Here is a 23863-nt window from a genome sequence, read left to right as displayed (position 1 = left end):
TGTATTGTGCACACAGCTGCACACCTGACTCGCTTACAGCTGGCTGGAGACTGTGGTGGTGTGAAAGGCTCTGCCCGATGGGAACAGCGACTGTTGGTCAGACCTCTCTCCCTGGAACCTAGACCAGGCAGTGAGACACAGGAATGAGAGCAGTCCAGGGTAGAGATGCAGGCAAAACACACTGGCCATGAAAAACGAAATCACTCACTATAAGCGAGAGGCTGAGAAAGGAGTTAGATCGTAGAGCTGCCCCTTTCCCTGAATGTCTTCTGGGTTCTAGTTAGTGAAGGATTTTCTTATGAGCAGCTCCTGCTGGGGAAGGTAACAGATTGTTTCTCTGTCCTTTGCCAAATGAGCACAGTGAGGAATTTTTTTTGTCATTTCACACTAGAAAGCACCTTCATATTTACCATTTTTTCTGGATTAAGCTTCCAGAAATATCCCATGCCCTGTTTATTCTTTTCTCAATCCTCTGCTATATTACTATAGCAAGTATCATTTTGAATTAATACTTCTATTAAAGTTATATAAATCTAACTTTTTGTATATAAGACTTTCTGTTTGGATGCAGCAGAGTCATGCTTGAATAATTCTGATGAAGAACTTTGTGCTTAAAAAAATATTCTGCCCTTGTCTCTGGCTGGTGAAGAGAACGGACAGATAGAGGGTTTGGACTACACTGCTATAATTAACTAAAGGCACACCTCCCAACCATGTGAGCCTTGCACTATACACAAGCATACAGAGATTTCAGAGATGTTACATATCTTGGCTGAACAGTCAAAGGCAGCAGCCTTGTGACTTGAATTCAAATGCTGTTTCTAATATAACAAACCCATGATATATTTATGATCATAAGAAATCTGTTTTACTTTGTAATGATCGCATTTGTATTCAAAATTGTAATTTAAAAGAACATAGAATCTTAATTTTAAATGACACATAAAACTTAAACAAACTTATGGGCTGTATGTGGTGTTTCACTTCATGTGTACCCTATGTGATGTAAAGTGGAGATGTTTTAAAACCATGTTTATTAGCTTTCTATTGCTGCTGTAGCAAAGGACCACATGCTTAATGATTTTGCAGCAACGTGAGTTGATTCTTTCACAGTTTTGTAAGTCAGAAGTCTAAGGTGTGTCTACAGCATGGAGTTTCTTCTGGAAACTTCAGGAGAAAACTCATTTCATTGTCTTTGCCAGTTTCCAGAAGCTGCCTGCTTTTCTTATTTGATGGCTCTCCTCTTCACTCTAGAGGGCATCAATTCCACCTTCACCTTTACTGTTATATCACCTGACCCTGATTCTGTTTTTCTTCCTGTTATCAGGGCTCTTTGATTGCTTTGGGTTTATCTGACTATTTTAGGATTATCCTTCCACTTTAAGATCTTTAACTTAGTAATGTCAGTAAGGAGTTTTCCAGGTTGGGCACCAGTTTCATAGATTGGAGAATTAAGATATCAATAACGTAAAGTGGCCATTGATCAGCCTACTGTATCACATATGATATATAACTCAAATTTAAACTGTTTTCGTATGAATCATGTCACTTTAAGGTAGCATAATCCATTAGATAAATCATTTACATGCTTTCTACTGGTACCAAAATGTGTTTGAAAAGCATTTAATGTGATATAAATAACGTAGAAACTCTAGAAGGATGACTATAATAAAATAAGGACATTAGTAATTTATCTTTATTTAAAACCAAAATGTGTTGAGTTATCATTTCCACGGCAGATATAAATTAAACCACACTCCACAGAAGATAAGAATTCTATAATCAGAAATCAACATCTGCAGATTTTGTGACATTGCACCTGTGTGTTTTGAAGTGAAGAACATAAAAATACCAGACACATATCAGAAGCTATCTTTAAACACAAATAATTTTGCTATTTCAAGGCAGAAATATCTTAAATGTAACTGTTACTGCTATTAAAGTCTTTGAAGACATGCTAAGTCTGCAGATTTAAATGAAACTATTTTCTTTTTTACTGAAATAGCTCTTCTGTTAGATGAAACTTCCACAAAGGCATTTTATTGCCAGCTATGAAAAATTTAAGCGTGGCAACGCATTTTGAAAACAATGTAACAAGATGACAGTAAGTTTGTTATGCTCAAGTACTTAATGCCTACTTATATCCCATCAAGGCCACATTCTATACAAAGAACTATAATGTGAATCTGTAACTATTATAAAGTAATTCATTGTAAAACAGGATAGTAGCTTGAATTATTCTGATAAATTTGTAGTATATTCTCTCTCCTCTCTCTCTCTCTCTCTCTCTCTCTCTCTCTTCTCTCTCTCTCTCTGTCTCTCTTACCTTTCTTTGGCTTCTATCGTAAATTGTTTCTCTCTTCAATAACTGCATTTGTTAATCAGATTTCAGCAAATGCAGTGTGGTCTTGTGTGATTTGATTCCAAAGCAAAGATTGATTAATAGTATTTATCTGCTGATGAGAAAAAGGCAAGCTCACATATTTCACCATTTCTCTTGGTAAGTGATTTTTCACATCTGCAGTGGTTTCATGTTTGAGGACTTTGATCAGAAAAATAGGCCTATCGTAATCAAATGATTACCTTTCGTCGACACAATATACAATACACGTTAAATCAGAGAATTTAGTATTTGAATAGCTATATTTTAGTTATCAGCTAGGGAGTGATATTACATTGCACTCACGTTGAAAACTTTATTGCTGAATACTGACTTATTTTTATTTCCCCCAGACAACTAATTACTGACCAGTTATTTAGCAGGTACTATTTTCCTATTTTTTGGCAGAGATAAAATGCAGAAGGAAGCTAGTGGTAAAACACCTGGTGTTTGTAAGAATAATTTAGCATACACTACAGTCTTATTTGAGTAGTAAAGAACCCAGTTATTTTTAAAAATCAGGGAACAAAAGTAAGAATACTAAGATGAATTGCTTCCTAGTTTAGAAAATTATACTGGAAGCCAGGTTGTAGGGGAAAAAAAAACAAATTAATTCAGTGGACAAAAATCAAATATTTTATAATGTTATCTTCCAAACTGATAACTATTATTTCCTTTCAGTTTTTCAAATTCACTGTACATTTTTCTTAAAGGTCAGTTACTGTCTTTCCTATTTTTCTAAGTCAGAACAGCTAAGTGCGGTAAGAATGGGGCTCTTTGTCTAGAGTGGTGCTTTGGATGATGGACTCTTCCTTGATAGGAAATACCTTTTTGCAACATTCTTGTGATTCATTTCCTTATATAAAGCCTTGATGGAATTTCCATGTATTTCTTTTGTTTTTCCTTCTTTAGATGGGAAATTTGACTAGTCAAAATTGAACTCTGCTTCATTTCAAATATTTGTTTTGGTGTAAATAGAAAGCCATTAAAATTATTAACACAAATTTTGTGTAATGGAAATGTTTGTCTAGAACATTTGTTCTAGTGATTGCAGTCGTTTTATGTTTTCATTAACATATTCTGTTTCAATGTTTTCGTTGTTTTTAGTAACATATTCTGCTCTGGGGAGTTCTCTGCGAGTTTTGCATTTTCTTGGTGATGGTAGGACACAGGACAGAGACTAGAAGAGGGACTGGGAGTAGGTCCTGCAAGGTCAGGTGAAGGAATTTAGATGTTGTCCTGCATATGCGTGAGATCAGATTGGTAGGTAATGGAGAGCTATACGCTTTGTGTTTGTGGTGAATGGAAAAGGAGAGGTTGGGAGAAAAAAAAAAAGAGTCCTAAAGTGACCTAGGTTTGGATTGATGTGGGCCTGTGTTTCTGATAAGGACCTGAACTAACATGGTATTGCTTGTCTTCGAAAGAAAGCAAATGTTTTTGAGGAATTATTATACAAGGCGAATTGGGGATGGATTTCCTGTTCAGAACCTCCTGGGTAGAGGTATAAAGCATGAATGAGGTTTTGTGCTTGGGAGAACAAAAGCTGTAAATGAGGAGAAAGTTAATCTAAGAGGAACGAGGGGTTTCCATTTTAGCCATGATTTGGAATGCAGCCGGACATGGAGGTGGATATGTCCAGTGGTGATGTCAGGCAGATAATTAGACACGAGTGACTGGGCAGGAGGTCTCCTCCTTGTGTGAAACCAAGGTTCCTGGTCTCCTGACAATTCCTACCAAAGATTATCCACTCAGCAGTTTAACTTGTGGTTAAGGTAGGGTATACTAATAAAACAGAAGCTCAGCCAAGCCAGAAAATTCTGGTTTATAGGCACATGAGCAGGTAGTTTATGGATATGGACCTTCCAGATGTCAGTCACAGATGCTAATCATACCATTGGGGCCACAGCTGTAATGGATATCCCTCATAGTTTAGGGATGAAAGCCCCAAACTAGGAAGAAGGATGCCAGATGTGCTTTTGGCCCATCTGCCTTGAGATGCACTTTCATAAATTTCACTTTACTATCCCTGGAGGGGACCGTGCTTTTCTTTAAACTGGCCTGTTCTTGTTTTGGAGTGCATTTTAATATACATTGCTTCTTATTTCTAGTTTCATCTCCCCGAATTGGAATTCATCACTCTGTTGGTTAAAAAAAAAAAATGAGACAATCTGTTGCTACTGGTGACAGTTGTAAAACACTGGGCAGAGTCTTAGGAAATTGACTTGATATGATTTTATGATTCTCATGTAGTAATGAAAGTGGTAACTTTACTACAAATGAAATTCCTAATGGAATTTGCATGGAGAGGAACACAGTTATGAGCCCAGATCCTTAACTGCATAAAACCCATGTCTGTTTTACTGTCTTTATGTCCTTTTCATGGCTTGAAATTATATTATTTGTTATGAATGTGCTTGCTTTTCTATGCTCCTTCTTATTTTCTGCATATTACATTACAGCCTTGAGCGATGTGGTATACACCATATGTCCTGGCTGTGTGACAGGATCTAGCACATGTAAAATGATTAAGAAAAATCATTACTTGATTGAATGCATGATTGGCTGCATGAAGAAATAATGGCTTTGCAAATATTCAGATCTTTAAATAGTCTCACTGTGACCCTAGATAATTTGCCTAGTCAAGGACAAACATTTCATCAGTGAATACATTTTAGACAAAAACACATTTTACTTTTTTTTTTGTTTTTTTCTACAGATCTGTATTCTGACCTTGTCTTTTGCCGGGTGACTCTTCAAATGTGTCTGCAGTTGTGTTGGTTTGGGAAGATTTATTTTCACTTTCCTTTTCTTCCTTTGAAAAACAAAATGAGGTCACATGTGATTAACTTACATAAATATGAAGTTGAGTATAAAATGTAGCACTTTTTTCACTTCAGCACTAATCCAGTCATTAAAATCGAATATTTGTTTATGAGGTACTAAAACCAACGATTTTCTTAAATAGGTATTCTTTACTATTGAATTGTGGACTTCCACCTCTTACCGGTTGTTGACCATTGAATCCTATGTTATTTTGAGTGTCTGCTTGGTTAAAGTTTCTCGCAGTTTTGGTCTTCCCCTACAGCCTAGCATTGGCCCCAGTCCAGGTCTTCAATGGTAGAATTTTAATGGTGGTGATAAGAAGGCAGAATAGCTCCTTCACTCATGGCTGTCTTCTCTTTCTACCCATGATCTCATTTGCTTCTTCAACATTTGTATGAGAATATAAGCTTTCTTTTCGAATGAAGTTATGCCAGTTTGGGCATGGCCAGTGTGCCTGAGATTGCTCCATTGATAAACATAAAGAGGTTGCCTCACAAGATGGATAAGCTCAAGAAGATATTGTAACATAAGATAACTGTTTGCAGAAGATAGACTGGGATGAGTACTGACATCGATTCTATTTGAGTAGAAGGGAAAGGAAGGACTTTACTAAAAAGGAACAGGATCTTGATTTTACATATATGAGATTGTAGATTTCCAGGTGGATAAAGACATTGAAAATATTCCATGCAGATAATTAAATGTTTAGCGAAAGCCTAAATTGTAATTGTATATGAGTACATGGAAACTACAGTGGAAATCATTGGAAGTAGAAGACAGTGGGGCTAATGAAGTAGTTAGGGAAAGGAAGTTGAGTGTCATCTGTTTCATAATATGGATTTAAAAATTGGTTTTATTTTATTTGAAGAGCAGAGATGGGGTTGGTACAGGTCACTGCCACTGGTCACTGTCACTGCCTTTAGGACTGGCATTTCATATGGGCACTGATTTGGGACCTAGCTGTTCTGCTTCTGATCAAACTTTCCTATGCCTAGGAAAGCAATGGAAGATGGCTCAAGTCCTTGGGTCCCTGCTGCCCATGCTGGAGACCTGGAAGAGGCTCTTGGTTCCCAGCCCCTGGCTTTGGTTCGGCCTAGCCCTGGTCATTGCAACCTTCTGGAAAGTGAATTGGCATGTGGAAGATCTCTCAGTCTATTCTTTCTCTTCTGTAACTCACCTTTTAAAGTGAATAAATAAGTAGATAAATATTTAAAAAGGAAAGCAGGGAGAGACACACACACAGATTCTTCAATGTGCTGGCTCACTCCTGAAATGCCCACAATAGCTGGGGCTGGCCAAAGCCAGGAGCCACGAACTCAATGCTGGTGTTCGATGTGAGTGAGCAGGGACCCAGGAACTTCAACCACCACCTGCTGCCTCCTGGTGTACCTTTGTAGGAAGCTGTGTCTGAAGCAGAGCTGAATCTTGGGCCAGACACTCTGATGTGGAATCGAGTATATCAGCCACTATATCAAATGTCTGCCCCTAAGATACAATGCTTTGTCTTAATTTCTATGCATTATACACCTTAGAAGCATTTGAATCTGAGTAAATTTGTTGATGAAGCCATTTCTTTTAAAATAAATTAGCTTCATTTTAGCATCACAGCATTCCAAATCCCTATGGTGGATAGTAGCCTTTATTATTATCACATTATTGAATAGAAAATTGAGTGACTCATTCATATGAACACAGCTGGAGAGACTGTTCTAGGTTTACCTATAAATAACAACAAAGCATTCTGGCTTCATTCAAGAGCTTTTGCATAACTCGATGCTATTTACATCATAATCATAGTGTCTATGGATTCTTATATCAGTATAAACTAAAGCTAATAGCGTCTTATTCTGGGATAAGAGAAAGCTTGTGTTATTCTGAATTTGCGATTCTTGGTTCTTGGTAAGTAGGAGTTACTATATTTTGGTTTTTAAGTGAACTCTAACACTTCAAAAATGATGCAAGCAGATATTTTTCATTTCTAGATATTTTCTTGTAGGACTCAATTTATTTCAGAGGATTATTTCATCTCTTAAATGACATTTTGAAAGGTTATATACTATGGAAGAGAATAGAGTTTTAACTTTCTGTGATTTTTAGCATTTAGCATATAGGAAACTGGAGAAAAAAATATTTTTTTACACCCACATGTTCTCAGGCAGAATAGGTACAATAATTTCCAAACCTGACTATGAAGATACGAAGTGATGCCAGGAGTCTCTGATTAACACACATGTATTATGGGTGTGGGAATGGTTCAGAATATATACAAGGATTTGTCTACCTGTGTCTACTTCTCTAGTATTATTATTTTGGGAGTAAATGTAGTACTTTGAGTTTCTTTTATTTCTTCCCTTCTTTCTAACATCCATTTATCCTGTAGCACAATATCAGGAAGAGTTGACGTAACTAATATTCCTTCTGCTCTAAAGTGGTATAGCTGGATAAGTTAGTATCAGGTGCTAAACTCAGGTGGCACAGAATGTGTCATTTATTGGCTAAGTGTGTGCAACAAATTATAAAAGGATCTATAACTCCTGTGAGGATTAAATACAACATTAAATGGAAAGAGGTTAGCACTTTGCTTGGCACTTAGTAATTGCTATTTAGCTATTATGTTCTTCAAGATAATCATAGTTTTAAATATTCTGTGAGAAAACAATCCTGCGAGGTAAGGTTTAAAATGTAGTGACTTTCCTGAGCAAAACACAGAGAATTCCCTGCCCCCCCCCCCAAGTAGTTGTGACAATTCATGAGTTTTAAACATATAAACTATTCTGAAGTGCAGGGTTATTTGACATGAGATTTCGAGGGTATTCTCGTGAGCCAATGAAAGGCACACCCTCCAAATTTAGCCATGGCAAAGACAGTCAAAGTTACAGAAAAGGAATGTAATCTTTGAAGAGATAATGCTATTTAAACGTGGTGTTGTCCATCTCCTAGCTGTATGTTAAACCTCTATTGTTGGACTGTGCTGCTCTAGTCTCTATGCTACACTCCTATTTGCATTTGTTTTCTCTCATCCAGCTCTTTCAGACTGGAAAATAACCATTTGTCTGACAATCTGATGTCGTTCTTTTGGAGGATTCTAGTAAGTCATGGAAATTATTTTGCAGGTAATCATGGATTGTTTTTTGGAAATACCGTTTGGAACTTAAACCAATCATAACACACAGACTGTTGATAATGATAATAATGGTTGCAACTTGTAAAATCATTACAGCAGGCTTTGCTTTAGGTACATGGTGTTTATGATTCTTACAACAAGGCTACAAAGCAACTATTGTCTTCCTTTTACGTTTGAATAGACTTAGAACTTATGAAAGATTTTATCTAGAGCAGGGTTCCTCTACTTTGTCAGCACTGAGGTTTTGCAGTGGATAATTTCATGTTCCCTGTACATTCTCAAATGGTTACAGCATTCCTGGGCTTTGTCTTCTAGATACCAGTAACATCTCCATTCTTGAGCTATGACAGCTGGAAGTGCCCTAGGCTTTTGTTCTCTATTGAGAACTAGTGGATTAAAGAATATAGCTTGTTAGCATTGGAATGCTACACATTCTTTGTTGATACCAAATTACATAGTCAATTTGACATAAAGGGGTTTCAAAAAGTTCATAGAGATGCAAAAGTTTTAAATCTGCAATGTTGCTTTTTTTCTCATTATATACGTTTTCCACCAGCATATTGAAGACTTCTTATATTTGAAAAGTGATGCCCTTTCTATTTTGGCACAAATGCAAATCGGCAATGCGAAGACTTTTTTTTTCAAGCCTTAAAGTAATACCCTAAATAGTTGCTATTCTGTTTTAAGCAAATAATTCCCAAATAGCACACAATTCATATCCTATCAGGTAAAACTGCTAAGCAATCTTATATAGCAGGTGTTTGTTAACTTCTGTTAGCAGAGAAGCAATGATGATATGCCAGACTGGTTTAGGCATGTGAAGAGCAACATACCTTTGTTGGGGCTTGCGGAACCTGAGAGCTCGCAGGTGACCCTTGTTCCTTCTCATCATTCCGTCCTACAGGCTTCACCTTGTTGAATTTTATTGTCAGTGATTTAAACATCTTCTCTCAGGTAGTGTGAGAACCTTTGCTTTTACTACCGACCGTGTCTTGAGGTCGAGAAAGGTATTTTGTTTTGCTTTTCATTAGCAGACAAGGCAATTAGTTGTTTAATCAGGATTTTGTTCTCGTTAATTCCTGCAGGCAACTCCCTAGCTAGTCAGGGCTTTGGCTTAAAAGCAACAAATTACTTCTGCTTGGGTGATTTCCACTCAGCTGATGGACTTTCTAGAGTCAAAAATGCCCTATAGTGAATAATTTATAAGCAGAGAACTAAATGAAACTTCACGGTTTATTTGAATTGTTTAAATGTGATTACATTGCCCACTGGCTAGTTTTCTTTCTTTTTAATTACCCCACCTATATCTATCTGTCTAATTTTAGACAATGTAATCTGTGCAAATGGTTACAAAAGAAAATGTACATGAAGGTTTTTCATATGATGCAAATACTGTCATGTGTCATATATTGATGTGCCTTCAATGGCCCCATAAAATAATATAAGCTGTATTTGTAGTAAGTTGTGTATATGTAGTAAGTTGTAGTAAGTTTGTATAAGTGCATTAGTTCTATTTTAAAGATTTATTTGTTTTTATTGGAAAGTCGGTTTTATGGAAAGACAGAATAATCTTCCATTGCTGATTCACTCCCCAGGTAGCCTCAAGGGCTGGAGCCGAGCTGATCTGAAGCCAGGAGCCAAGATCTTCTTCCTGGTCTCCCGTGTGTGTAGGGTTCAAGTCTTTGGGCCATCCTCTGCTGCTTTGTCAGGCCGCAAGCAGACAACTGAATGGGAAGCGGAGCAATAGAGCACAAGCTGGTGCCCATAAGGGATCCCTGTTCTTGCAAGGCGAGAATTTTACCCACTGAGCCTTTGAGTCGGGCCTGTGTACGTGCACCTTAAAATGTGCAGTGTAACTCCATCCCAAAACTGCCTATCATATGATGTAATATATAACTTTTCTGTTCTTCTGGTCACTGATTTCTACATTGCTAAACAACAAAATAAAGCCACCCCCCCCAACATCGCCTACTCATTATACTCTGTGTGTGTGCGTGTGCGTGCGTGCATTATGCTCCCCCTTGCTGTATGTTTTTGTTTGTTTGTTTGTTTGTTTGTTTTGGTCCCAGACCAAGGCCTTTGAGCAACAAGATTATCCTCTACATCCTCCACAGCAAAGTAGCCCTCAACTCAATAGTATCAACTCAATAAATAATTACCGACTCCATATTTCTGCTATCTTGGGATTTTTTTGAAATACTAGTTATACATTTTAGGAGCATACACATTATAGCTTATGCAGGAAAGTTTTATGTACTTTTTTTCTTGAAGTGCTTTAAGTACATTTTGTTTATTTTTAAAAAGTAAATTAGAACATAGTAGTCTAGTGGCTAGGGTCCTTGCCTTGCATGTGCCAGGATCCCATATGGGTGCTGATTCTAATCCCAGTGGCCCTGCTTCATGTCCAGCTCCCTGCTTGTGGCCTGGAAAAGCACTCAAAAGTGTCCCAGTCTTAGGACCCTGAACCTGTGTGGGAGACCCGGAAGAAGTTCCTGGCTTCTGGCTTTGGATCACCTAAGCTCTGGCTGTTGCAGCCACTTGAGGAGTGAACTATTGGACAGAAGATCTTCCTCTCTGTCTCTCCTCCTGTCTGAATATTTGACTTTCCAATAAAAATAAGTAAAATCTTTTTTTTTAAAAAAAAGTAAATTAGAACTTTTGATTTTGCATTTAACAGTTTTATCAAAAGGAAACTTATCTAGTCAGTATATTTCATGGCTATTGATTTGACTTATATGCCCCGGAAAGTTTTTTTTTTTTAAGACATTTTTATTTTTTATGTAATGGCAGATTTACAGAGAAAGAGTTTCATCTGCTGGTTCACTTCCCAAATAGCCTTCATGGCCAGGATTTATCTGATTTGATCTGATCTGAATCCAGGGGCCAAGAACTTCCTCTGATTCTCCGGCATGGGTGCAGGGTCATAAGATTTTTGGCCATATTCTATTGCTTTCCCAGGTCATAAGCAGAGAATTAGCCAGTTGAACCATCCCCTAGGTCCTGGAAGCATATAGCTACTTACTTTTGTTTTTCCAATTAAAAAAAAAAAAGCTTTTCTTTAGGTAACTGTTTGTTTTTGATTTTATTATTGCTTCAAAGATAATTCTGCCTAAAGTGTTAAGTATGTGTGGGGTCATTTTCTTAATTTCTGAGACAAATCACAATGGATTATATTTTGAACTCAACTGATGAATGAGGAAGCCAAGTCATGAGAAGGGAAGTTGTTAATGGCAGGCCTGTGAGTGTTTCCTTGCTGGGGACTCTCAATGAGTAATTACCTCTGCAAACCCTCTGGTCGATCGCATGGTGTTCACCAGTGGAAAGACACCAGAAGTCCCTAAACATGATGTTTGCTTTGGAAGACTCTTCTGTTTGTCTAGGTTGCTTACTGTAAATATTCCTAGAATTTATGGACCCGAGAGGCAGCAGCATTGGCTGGAGGATAACAGGCAAGCTGTGTAAGGGAATATAAACATGTTCCCAACTCAAGCTGTCTTCCTTTTGTGACATGTTTTTTTCAAGTACTGTTTAAAAACTTCCAGTAAGCCCAAAACTGACTTGTGCTAATTTCAAGTTAAAATAGACAGTCTATGTCTGCTGACTTTGGGTTATTTCCCAAAAGGGATGTTTTGTAGCTGCTTGAGGGTGACCTATCCCTTGGACTAGGAGTGATGTTTGGTGCTAAGTAAGAGCTGTGAATCTGGGGTCTGTTGTGATGATACAGTCTTTAGGATTTTCACAGGTTAGAATATGAGTAATGTATATATATATTTATATAAGTGTGTTTAGAAATCACTTGGAGCACTTAAAATATATTTATTTTGAATGTCAGAGTTATACGGCAAGGGAGAGACAGAGAAAGCGGAAGAATCTTCCATGGGCCTGATTCATTTTCTTGGGCAGCTCAGGCTGAAATTAGGAGGCAGGCGCTTCATCCGAGTCTCCCACATGGAGCAGGTGTCCCCGAACTTGAATGCTGTCTTCTACTGCTTTCCCAGGTCATGAGGAGGGAGTTAGATTGGAAGTGGAACAGCCACAATACCAACCGATACCCATATGCTATGCTGCCATGACAAGCAGCTCCGTTACCTGACCTGTCACAATAATGGATCCTCCTGCTGAGCTGAAAGTCTTGTATTTTTGTTCCGCAGAGGAGTCGTCTAATCAGCAAGAATGGAAGGAGATAACTTCCTATTCTGGATGAACTGGATTACTGGAATCCATTGTTATTATCATTATTGGTTTATTGTCTTCTAAAAATAGATCCACCCTCCAATTTAAGGGGAGAACTTTTGGTTGTTTCCCTTCATGCTAACTGTTGTTAACCTGCAGCTGTATGCCCAGGGCTTAGGGCATAGGTCAAGCAGACCCAGATAATAATAGGTGGGAGAATATGTTGGGGTCACTTTTGGGTCTATATCTTTATTCATATTTGTGGTGAAAAATATACATGAAACTTGCCCCTGATGGCAGTGGGGCCAGTGGGAATATCCAATTTCATGTCTGTGGATGGCAGATACATACCCAGACACAGAAACTCATCCACACAGATCTACTTGGAGACACATCATTCCAAAGTCAACTGCAAGTGTCTACTGCATCCAACAGGCAGCCACATTGAGCCATGCCCCACAGTGGCTCACAAGGGCTTACAGATAAAGTAGCCTAGAGTCAAGCATTGTGTAACAGACTTATGGACAGTTAGATAAGCCTCTGGACCTGTGGGTTACCATGATCCCAGCACAGAGACATGGGTAAAAGGCATAGAAACTTAAAAACTTAACTTACCTAATTCATCTCTTCAACAGTAGTAATTAAATGCAAACAAAAGCTGGAAGGGAAACAATTAAAATTTCCCTCCCTTTTTGGGTTATGGGTATTTTCAGAAGATGGTAAGCTATTAATAAAATTGAATACTAAGTCTTGGTAAATTTCTCAGGCTGAATACATTCTATTACTCATAAGGCAAGAAAATATAGGATTAAATTATCCACATATTTCCCCAGTCATTTACTTAATTATAAGGCTTCAGATAAAAGTACAGTAGGTGAATTGTCAGGCAAGCTTTGACCTGGATTAGAACCTGCATTTGTAGAATGGAAGCTAGAAAAACAAGTTCTAAAGTGTTTGGGAGAAAAATCAAAAGCTAATCAATAAGATAAGATATAGAATTAAGTAGTACAAATTAAGTGCTCAACAAATACTTGTCAGTTACTTGAATGAAACAAATTGTGCTTCTGGAGGTCCTGAAGTTTAAAACACTATTTATTGAATCATATTAATTTATTGAGCAGCTAATATTTTTGAGGGCTTTTTCTAAACTTCCGGAGATCAACAGTTAGGGGTATACAGAGATAACAACACGTGGCACTTGCCACAAGCACACTCAGTCTTGAAGGGTAATGATGGATGTTTAAACACTCACAATAAAACCACTGTCACAGTATAGAATTACAGCTGACTGAGTATGCCCTTGTGTAAGCTGACTGTAGAATGGAGGCTAAAACTTTGCAGAGGAGCTAATGCTCATGACAGAGTTGAAATATGTTCTGTGCCGATGTGGAAAGGTGAGACATTGAAAAATCAGAAGCAGCATCATGATTATTAAGGTATTACTCTAGATAGAGGTTTTTCTGGCTAGTAGTGTCTTCAGTAGGTCCATAATAAAGATTTGCTATACTGATGTTGAATATTAACAATGATTATAAAATATGTACACGAACATGTTTATATTATGTTCTCATGCACAGATGCTAGAATTTCTAAAGGTAACCAAAGCCATTGAATTATGTTCGTTTGATTTTTTTATAGGGTTAGCATAATGCTAATGACTTGAAGAAAAGTACATTCAAGGAAATCTTTCACATTTTTCTGAAGTTGATGACATTAAATGCATATTTAATGATCTTATGAAGTGGATTTATAGCACCTGCTACTTAAGGAAATTTTGCATTATAAAATATGTATAATGCTATTTAAAAATATTTGCCTCTGTGATTTTATGTGATGATAAATATGGAGTATTTTTATATTTTTTTCAGTCATCTGCAGGTGTAATGTAACTAGATGTAACCCAACTTAGCTGACACAAGGAATTTTTGAAAGTAAAGTGGTTTTAAATATACCTTTTCAGTAAATAGAAATACTTTATGTTTCATTGATTGCAATATTTGTATTACTCATAATTTATAATTAAAATTCATGAGTAGCAAATGAAACAGATATTAAGAGCAAAAATGCCTTCAGAAAACTGTTAATAACTAGTGGCATCTGTGACTAATGAGTGCTGTATTGGCTTAAGCTGTGACTAATGGAATAAATGTTTGGAAAAAAAATCCTTATGTTCATATTTTATAAACAGTAATCAAGTTGTGATGGATTTGCTTTGTGCATGTGAATGTATTAACTTGGAGGAAGTTTTCTTATTTGTTATATTGTTTTACAGAGTTAACTAATCTGCTTCAGTATTTGGTTCCAATTATGCACTGTTACTACTTCTTTATATTTTATTATCTAATGAGCTAACTGAAAGCACTTCAGTTAATTGAACATCTTGATCTACTGTTGTGTAAGAAGATTAATGGTGCAATTCATGAAGGAGATTGTCCACATACAAACCAGCTTCCTAGCTAGGCTGCTTTTAACTGCATTTGTTTCTGTAGTCTATATTTATCTAAATCTGTTATTAGCTATTATTATTCTGGTCATATCAAAAAACTGATCATTACAAATAATACACTTGCAAATTACTAATAGTAGTTACTGGCTTATGAATAGTATCTAATGGATATCTCAGTAATGAAAGTGGATGCAAAATAGGTTAATCCTTGACTCAAAGAAAGAAGATTACTCTCAATACTCAAATTTACCTATGGTAAAAACCTTATTATTATTATTATTTTTTAATATGAGACACGAATGTACTACTTATCAACCTCAAAAATTTTGGAGAGTGGATTGTTAGTGTTTCTTTAGCAGCCAGACTCCTATAGTTTGTTGAATATTTAACTCAAAATCCTTGTAATCACTTTATAATCAAGCTATTTAAAAATGATCATATTTGCTACCAATCAAATAGATTTTTCTGACTTTGCGTTTGCTAATGCCTGAATCATTCCTTTAATTTCCTTCCTTTTTATGTGCAGTAATTATTTGCTTCATTTATTCTTCCTTTATCAAGCATCAGTTCTTTATCCCTTCTTCTTCATTCCTATTTTCACCAACATGTCTAAGTTCTTAGAGAATGCTTTAGTGCTGAAATAATGTGTAGTTTGGCTGGTGGAAGTTATGAGCAATGCACATGGCGTGCAGCTGCCTGGCTGAGTGCGTGAGCTAGAAGCTCACTCAGAAAAGCTCAAGGAGTCCAGCGGAGCACTTGTTCGAGCAGTGTTTTCTGTTGTTCTGTAACATCAAAAGAGATTTCAGCGAATCCAAGTTCTGAAATTGATTTGTATTTCTCAGGTTGACTCTCCCAATATACTTGTTAGAATTAAAAAAAGACTTGTGGAATAATAATAAGATTTATGGAAGGTTGCAATAACGTTGCAAATAAAATGAGTATGTGTTTCATCAAGATTCTCCAGTGAGAAAGCTTTTAGATTATATTACATTTGTGTTCTCCCATGTACTCTCTCTTTACACAAGGGTGCTAACTGAAAAGGTTGTTTTCTTAATCTTTGCTGTTTATTTCAGGACATTTGAATATAATTTTCAGCATGGATTTGCTTATTATTTATTATGGAGTACCAGTCACTTATTTTATAAACACCATGGTGATCACAATGACATATTACTACTTATCCACCCAAAATTGCTATGGAGCAATGGGACTTCCGTATTATAGAGGGGCATGTAAATCATAAAACTACTTCATAGACCTGCTCAGCAGTTTCTAATGTAAATATGTATCTATGCTGTCTCAGCACTTCTACTGCTTGAAACATCCAGTAGAAATGAATGCTTAGGCTATGGAAAGACATGTCAAGTAATTTCAGAGTGGCTTTATTTATAATAAATCAAACTGGAGGGAAACCACATGTCCACCACAAGGAAGACAGTGTGTTCTGTCCACACAAAGCAATATCTTGATGCAACCTAAAGGACAGACTACGGACACATGCAACGACAAGATGGTATCTTAGAAACATTGTGTTAAGCGAAAGAAGCCAGATGCAAAATAAGATGTAGTGAATGTTTTCATATATATGAATGAAAAGAACATACTCTATACTGATGCACATGAGAGCAGAGGTTATCTTTAGGTGATGTGGGAGGGGTTTTGGGTGTTGGGGGAAAGTTGCTCAACAAAGAGAAGGAAGAAGCTCTCTGGAGTGATGGGAGAGTCTTGGCCTATGTGATGCTTACAGGGACTGATTTGTTTGTCAAAATTTAGTGATGTCTACAGGTAAAACTTATGCATTGTATTGCATGTTGTTTATAATTCAGGAAAGTTCTGTCGATGTTAAAATGTATATTTTAAGCACTTTTGCATGCTAGGCATAATTCTATGTGTGGGGAAATCACAAGTCCTCATTCTGAGAGGGTCGGATCCTGATGAGGGAGTCAGAAAGCAGGTGTTGATACTGTGAAAGGAGGCAGCCAGGGGCCTGAGGCGCTCTGGACTTTGGAGCTCTTATGGAAAAAGCTGAACCTATCTTACAATGCAAACCAACCAAAACTCAATTTTCAGTCTTCAGTCAGTCACCAGAGCTGTGCAAAGGATCAGATCCCCCCAAATAGGACAAATGCCTAGTTGTAGCCTATCCACGAAGTTACTTTGAGGTTCAGCTTCCCCCTCATACTGTGAGGTAGGGCTTTCAGAACCTCTGTTGCCCAGTTCACCAATCATGATTTTTAACTTAAATAAGCTCTAATTTGTCTACAGTTTTCTTTCAACAATCCATAAACACACCAATGTTTAACACATGCATGAATGCAGTACAGAGAAAGCACAAAAAATGGAACGAGCTATCTGTCACATGCTGGTTTCAGAAGGCTTTCCAGATTCTCGAGACTTGGGTAGAACTTTCTGGAGCGGACACAGCAGCCAGAGGGAGGAGGCGGGGGGGCTCAGTTGGGTGGCAGCATTCAAGGAGCATTCCAGAGCAGAGAAGGTAGATAAGATCACAGAGTAGAAGAGACTGAATTAATAAAGAAATTCTGTCCTCTAGAATTTTCTTTTTGGAGCAATGTTTCTGTTTTTGTTTTTTTTTTTTCCTTCAAAACTAAGAAAAAGAGTTTACATTTTTGAATTATTATCTGCTACTGTGAGGAAAGATCAGTTTAGCACTTAGTATCTTCAAAGTTCAACCATTTGATTTGTTTCACAATTCTGTGGGCCAGTTTCACTGATGCTTGAGTTCTGCGGTTCATATGTGGCTCGGTGGCACTGACAGCTGGTGGATTTAAGATGCCCTGTGGTTGATAGAACTTTGGCCTGGATTCTTGATTCTCATTCATGTGGCTTGTCATTTTCTCTAACCTGATCCTAAGCTTTTTATTTTTCCTTTTTTTTTTTTTAACGTAATGTGCTCAGCATACCAGGTGCAGCAAGAAATTAACCCTTAATATATAAATACCTTTCATGTGTTTGTAGCATTTTTATTAATGTCCCATTTTGTCAAAGCAAGTCAAATGTTCATCCCAGTTTCAAAAATTAGAAAGGTAGTCTGTATTCAAAGACTTGCCTTAAATAGCACTTCCTTAGATGTATTATTTTTTTTTTTCCCAGAAAACATCTTTTAATAGGACTTCTAGGCCAGGTAATTTGTAAAGAGGTGGTTAAATAATAGCATCAAGCTGTGCTGTGGAATTTAGAACAGTTTTATGTGAAAAGCCAAGAAGAAAAGGGAAGTGAGGAATGGAAATTTTCAGATTTCTACAAGGTAGAAATAAGCCTCTAATCAGTATGTTAGGAACTTTTGCTGTTCTTAAATCAATTTTCTCAGGATTTCAGAGAAAGGATCCAAGTTGAACATAGCTTAGTGAAAAAGGGACCCATCTTCCGTGGGTATATGAGTCACTTGGAGGTTCCAAGGACATGTCAAGTTTCTGCTCCAATTGTCTCTTCACACTGATATATATATTTTTTCTTCTAATCATATATTTACATGACACAAAATTGTTAGAGACAAGTTACATTTCAGATTCCTGGCAAGAGAAAGTATAGCACAAAAGGCGTAAGTTGTGGGTAAGGACCACAGCCTTGCCCCAGTCATCCGGAGATTTAGTTTGCTGTAATTTAATCAGTATTTGAATAGTGAAATGTAAGAATTTAACATTTTTCAATTTTAATATTATACTACTTTTATTTTAGATATAAGTGAAGTGTGATATTCGATGAACACAAAAACACAGGTTGTAGATACTAAAGCTTTCCAAATTCTAGCCCCTTACTGCTTTGATTCTTACTCCAGCAAATGTTTGCTGAATTTCCTTTGAATTATTATGTTTTTTGGTTTTCTGTTTTTTCACTCAAGGTGGTAGAAAGAGGAAGAAGGAGGAACAAGGGTGAGTGAGTAAGTGAGAGAGGGAGAGAGAGAAGAGGGAACGGATGGACAGGCTGTGGAGAAGACACGAGCAGAGAGGGAGGAAGAAGACAGGTGGGGAGGCGAAGGAAGAGGCAGGGAAGAGAGACGGGGAACTCATTCCTTGCCCTGCTCCCCAAATGTCCACTATGGTTAAGATTAGGCTGGGATCTACAACCGGAAACTAGCACCATAATCCAGATCCCCCAGTGTGTGACAGGAAGCCAATTACTTAATCCATCACCTGTTGTCTTCCAGGGTCTGCATTATCAGGAAGCTGGACTAGGGAATCAAGCCCCAGCACTCTCATATGGAATGTACAAGATTTATTGTATTTGAAAGATCCCAGGTGCATTCAAGGTGAGGACTTTAGCTGCTAGGCTACTGCGCCGGGCCCCTAAACTAAATTTATTTTTAAGCACTAGGCCACATACCCATTCTTTTGCAAGTGTGGTAATAATAATAATAATAATAATAATAATATAAACAGAAATGATTTGACTAAAATTTGACTAATCATAATATTTCTTTTATATATTACAACTGAGTCTTGAAAAAGCAGGACATTAGGCAATGATTATCTTTATTTTATTTACAAGGCAATCTGATTAAGAATTGGTGAATAACTTACCAAAGAGAGTAAAGAAAAGAACACGATTTGAATTAAGCTCTGTCTTCATAACTACGCTCTCTTGCAAGGATAAGTATAATAATCACTGTGTAATGAACCTCTACTATTTGCCCAAATCTGAATTGTTTCTTTCTTTTAGCAGTGTCAGACAATGAGTACCACTCCACTTACCTGTTAAGGTAAGAATTTCTAAAGCCACAGGGTAAATTAATGGAAGATTCAAGAAGAATACCCAGGAATCTTGGACTTTAAAGACTAATTTCTCTTGGCAATCTGGTACTCCAATATTTTTAGTGAGGCATCTTTCCATGTCATGATGCATTGTTAAGCATAATATTATTTTAAAAAGATTTGAATAGCCATTCAATCGTTTTCTATTTTATTCTTGTAATAATTCTGATAGCTGGATGTTGGCATCTTTTTTGTTGCTAGTTTCATTTTTTGTAATGGCTGAGTAGTAGTCCATGGATCAAATGTACCCGTTTTTTTTATTCCTGTTTGATAGTATCTGGGTTGTTTGCAGGAGTGACATTTATCTTGTGGGTGGAAGAGACGGAGTTGTTTCAAGACACAGAATTTGCCATCGTTGGATTGATTAATAAGATAGCATGTTCAATAATTGTTAACTGTATTTCTGCAGTGATGGTTTTTTCTTAGAATGCTCTGTTTAAATAAAGCCTAGTTGTAGTTGAAGCAACAATGGTTTATGAGGATATCCGCGGTAATATAACTTTCAAAGAACACTCTATGTATAGATGTGTATTGATTTGCTTTGTATTTCTTTTTCTTTTATTTTTATTGGAAAGTGAGCTTTACAGAGATAAACAGAGCCAGAGAGAAACATCTTCCATCTGCTGGTTCACTCCCCAAGTAGTTGCAATGACTGGAGCTGAGCTGATCTGAAACCAGAAGCCAGGAGCCAAGGAGAGTCTTCCTGTCTTCTACTCAGGCGTGGGGTCTTAAGGCTTTGGCCCCTGACTGTTTTCCAAGGCCCAAAGCCTTGGGAACTGGATGGGAGGCGAAGCAGCTGGGACACATGCCGATGCCCATGTGGGGTCCTGCTGTATGCAAGGAGAGGCTTTATCCACTAGGCTATTGTGCTGGGCCCCTGTTTTCCATTTCTATAATGAAATATCTTCAGAAATGTGGATGATCGGCCCCAGGCGCCGCCCACCTTTCTGGAGGGCGTGGTTTAAACCTAATCTTCCCCTTTGCCTGAGGCGCAGCCTTCAGGTGTGGAGTGTGATCTCTAACAGGGCTACAAGGGCAAGGGGAGGAGACCTGGAACATGACCTCTGACATCACCGGAAGATCTAGGGAGATTGAGGTGTCATACAGCCAATCACAGCGTCGTTGGTAGGCGTGGGGTCTGCCGGAAGGCTCCCTCCGGCCCGCCCCTTCCTTACCCTTTAAAATCTGTAACCTGCGCACAATCCAGCGGACGTTCCTCACCAGTTTGTGTCCGTGGTTGTCGCGGCCGAAGGCCACCGTCTCCCTCACCCTCGGTGAGCTCGGCGCCTGCTGGCAGGCCTAAACCCTGAGACAGAAAAGAAGTTTGGAAGCTGAAAGTTCAAACAGCTTAGTGCTGATTCTGATGTGAGTCCCGTTGGCTGCTTTATTTCATGGAGAGTCTGTGTTTCAGCGGCAGGAGGGTTTGCTGGGAGAGGCAGGCAGGGCCAATAGCTGCACGTGTGGGAAGGGTGGGGGAATAGGCAAGGCCTGGAGTGACTGCTTAAAATTCCCGGCCCTCTTAACATGGCCACAGGGAAGGCACCTGACACACGGCTTGGGAAACTAATCATGTTGAAATTTTCGTCACCTGTCTTTCTTATACACTCATAGCAAAATTATACAGCACGATTTGACTGGTACACTTTGAGCAGCCTGCTTTGTGTCATTGCAAAGTTATGGCTTAGGGGAAAAAAAAAGTAATAATATTCTGCTCGACACTTTCCAGGCCCCCAGGTTTTCCGTTGCCAGATTATCTTAATTCTCTGACCTTCTTTCATGCAGTCATTTGCAGTTAAAAGACCACATTTAATCAGTGTAATTGGGTAGGCTATTTGATCCTATGTGAATGTGGCGATTTGGCTTTGTGAACGAAGGCAAGTTGCAGGAGAGGGGTGTTAAAAACATTTTGTTAATTTATAGTATGCATACTAAGAAATGCATAAAAAATGTACAAATTCGTGAGGTTTTTTTTTTTTTTTTTTTGGACATCTAATAATGCTCATAAGTAAGTCTAGTACAAAGCAGTTAAAGCCCTGTTGGTACTCCAAGGGTCCTTGCATTTTTTTTGCCCTCATTTTTCTTTTAAACACATGAAAAAAGTATATGCTAAATAATGTGGCATCTGCCATTATAATAATCTCTGTATTAACCACCACCAGTAAGAGAAATATATGTGGTATTTGGCTTTTGGGGATCATTTCACTTAGCATGACGCTCTCTTGGTATATCCACTTTTGTTGTAAATGTCAGGGTTTCATTCTTTTTTCTGGGTGAGTAATATTCCATCCTGTATTTTTTTAAAAAAATATATGTATCTATCTCATATTGTCTTTATATAAATATGTCTCATATTGTCTTTAGTCATCACCTGGTGGACATTTCAGTTTATTTAGTTCATTTACATTCAAGGTTATTACCAGTAAGAAAGGACATGGTCCTGACATCTTCCCATAATATTCATATTGTCTGTTTTGGAGTTCTTTTGTTTACTAGGTGGCTTTCTGCCTTTATGTTCTATTATGATGTAAGTTACTTCTCCGTCTCTGTGTCCTTGAGTATCAGTGGTAAGGCTGGCCAGGTGGTGGTACATTGTGTTAACATTGGCCTGCATCGTGTTCCCCTTGAGTTATGAATGCGAGTGTTGCCGTGTAATCTGGATTGCCAGTTTCCTTCTTGCTGGCTTGCTCTCGTCTGTCCTCTCCCGGCCTGTAGGTTTCCTATTGTTAAATTTGCTGTCAGTGGGAGTTCCTGTCAGGTAATCTGGCATTTCTCTTTTGCAAGCTTTACAATATCCTTTTTGTTTTGATTTTGACATTTGGACTATAATGTGTTGAGGTGAGGATTTATATTGGATCATGTCTATTTGGAGAACCACTTTTTTTTTTTAAGATTTATTTTATTTTTATTGCAAAGTGAGATATACAGAGAGTTGGAGAGACAGAGAAGATCTTTTGTCCGATGATTTACTCCCCAAGTGAGCACAGCAGCCAGAGCTGATCAGAAGCCAGGAGCCAGGAACCTCCTCCAGGTCTCCCACGCGGGTGCAGGGTCCCAAGGCTTTGGGCTGTCCTTGACTGCTTTCCCAGGCTACAAGCAGGGAGCTGGATGGGAAGTGGAGCTGCCGGAATTAGAACTGGTGCCTATATGGGATCCTGGCATGTGAGAAGTGAGGACTTTAGGCTCTGGGCCACCACGCTTGACCCATATATATTTTTTCTATTTAGATGTCCATATCTTTTTCCAGATTGAGAAACTTTTATTATTTCGCTAATAGATTTTTTAAATCATTTTTTTTCAATACCTTCAAGATTTAACTATTTGGTCATTTGATGGTTTCTCATGGAGTCTGACCATTGTTTTTAGGCTTCCTAATATTTTGGTCTTTCTTTTTTTTTTTTTTTTGTCTGACTAAAATATTTCAAAAAATCCATCTTTTGGACTGAATGTTCTTTCTTATGTCTATTGTTGAGACTTTCTGCTGTATTTTTTGTTTGACTTACTGAATCTCTGTTGTATTTTTGTGGATTTTTTCATCCATATGTTGTACGGATTTCCTTACTTTTTCTGTGGTTTTTTGAGACAGTGAACAATCATTTTTTCAAATTTTCATGAATTTATCTACCTCCCTTTTTCCCAGGCCAATATAAACATATCACCGTGTTCTTCTTGGGGAGACGTATTTTCTTCCTTGTTCATGTGTTTTGTTTCTACGCTGATAGTGGCTTACCAAGGAGATCTCTTGTTATTGTCTCCTCTGAGTTTTGTTTTTTCTTTTTTTGATGGAAGGCTTTGTTTCTTGGAATGTGCCTTGGGCTTCATGGAGTACCAAAGGCTTACGCCAAGTTCAGAGTGTTTGCTCTGTTGGACGAGGGACTCTGGCCAACATTTGTGGGTGAGCCAAGAATGCAGAGTGATACTCACTTTGGATTTGGCGGAGTCAGTGTGATGGAGGGGATGTTGGAGCTGGCTGGTGTGTTCACAACCTCTCTAGCTAACTACTCGATGTACCCTACTCCCATTGGCATACAAACTGTGTAGAGCACTGGACCACAGCACAGGGTGCTCCCTGACCCCTCTGTCAGCTCCACGCTCACCATGCAGGGAGTAGTCAAACTGTTGGTTTCTCGGGGACCATCTGCAACCCACAA

The 23863-nt window shown here is 37.9% G+C and overlaps 1 protein-coding gene across 1 annotated transcript in view; it reads right to left on the bottom strand.

Moving 5' to 3' along the window:
* CNGB3 (cyclic nucleotide gated channel subunit beta 3) overlaps positions 1–22326 on the bottom strand; it is a 153289-nt gene extending 130963 nt beyond the window's left edge. Inside the window, exons 1-2 of the mRNA XM_040992883.1 lie at positions 22249–22326; positions 20891–21021 (exon numbers count right to left, since the gene is read on the bottom strand). Coding sequence (XP_040848817.1) covers positions 20891–21021; positions 22249–22326 — 209 coding nt within the window. The remainder of the gene's footprint in view (positions 1–20890; positions 21022–22248) is intronic.
* Between the last annotated feature and the right edge of the window lie 1537 nt (positions 22327–23863).

Source organism: Ochotona curzoniae, unplaced genomic scaffold (genome assembly GCF_017591425.1).
Source record: "Ochotona curzoniae isolate NIBS_2020 unplaced genomic scaffold, NIBS_Ocur_1.0 contig_1071, whole genome shotgun sequence".
Taxonomy (NCBI): Eukaryota; Metazoa; Chordata; class Mammalia; order Lagomorpha; family Ochotonidae; genus Ochotona; species Ochotona curzoniae.
The sequence above is the reverse complement of the archived record's forward strand: the minus strand, read 5'-3'. Positions and strand labels throughout refer to the sequence as shown.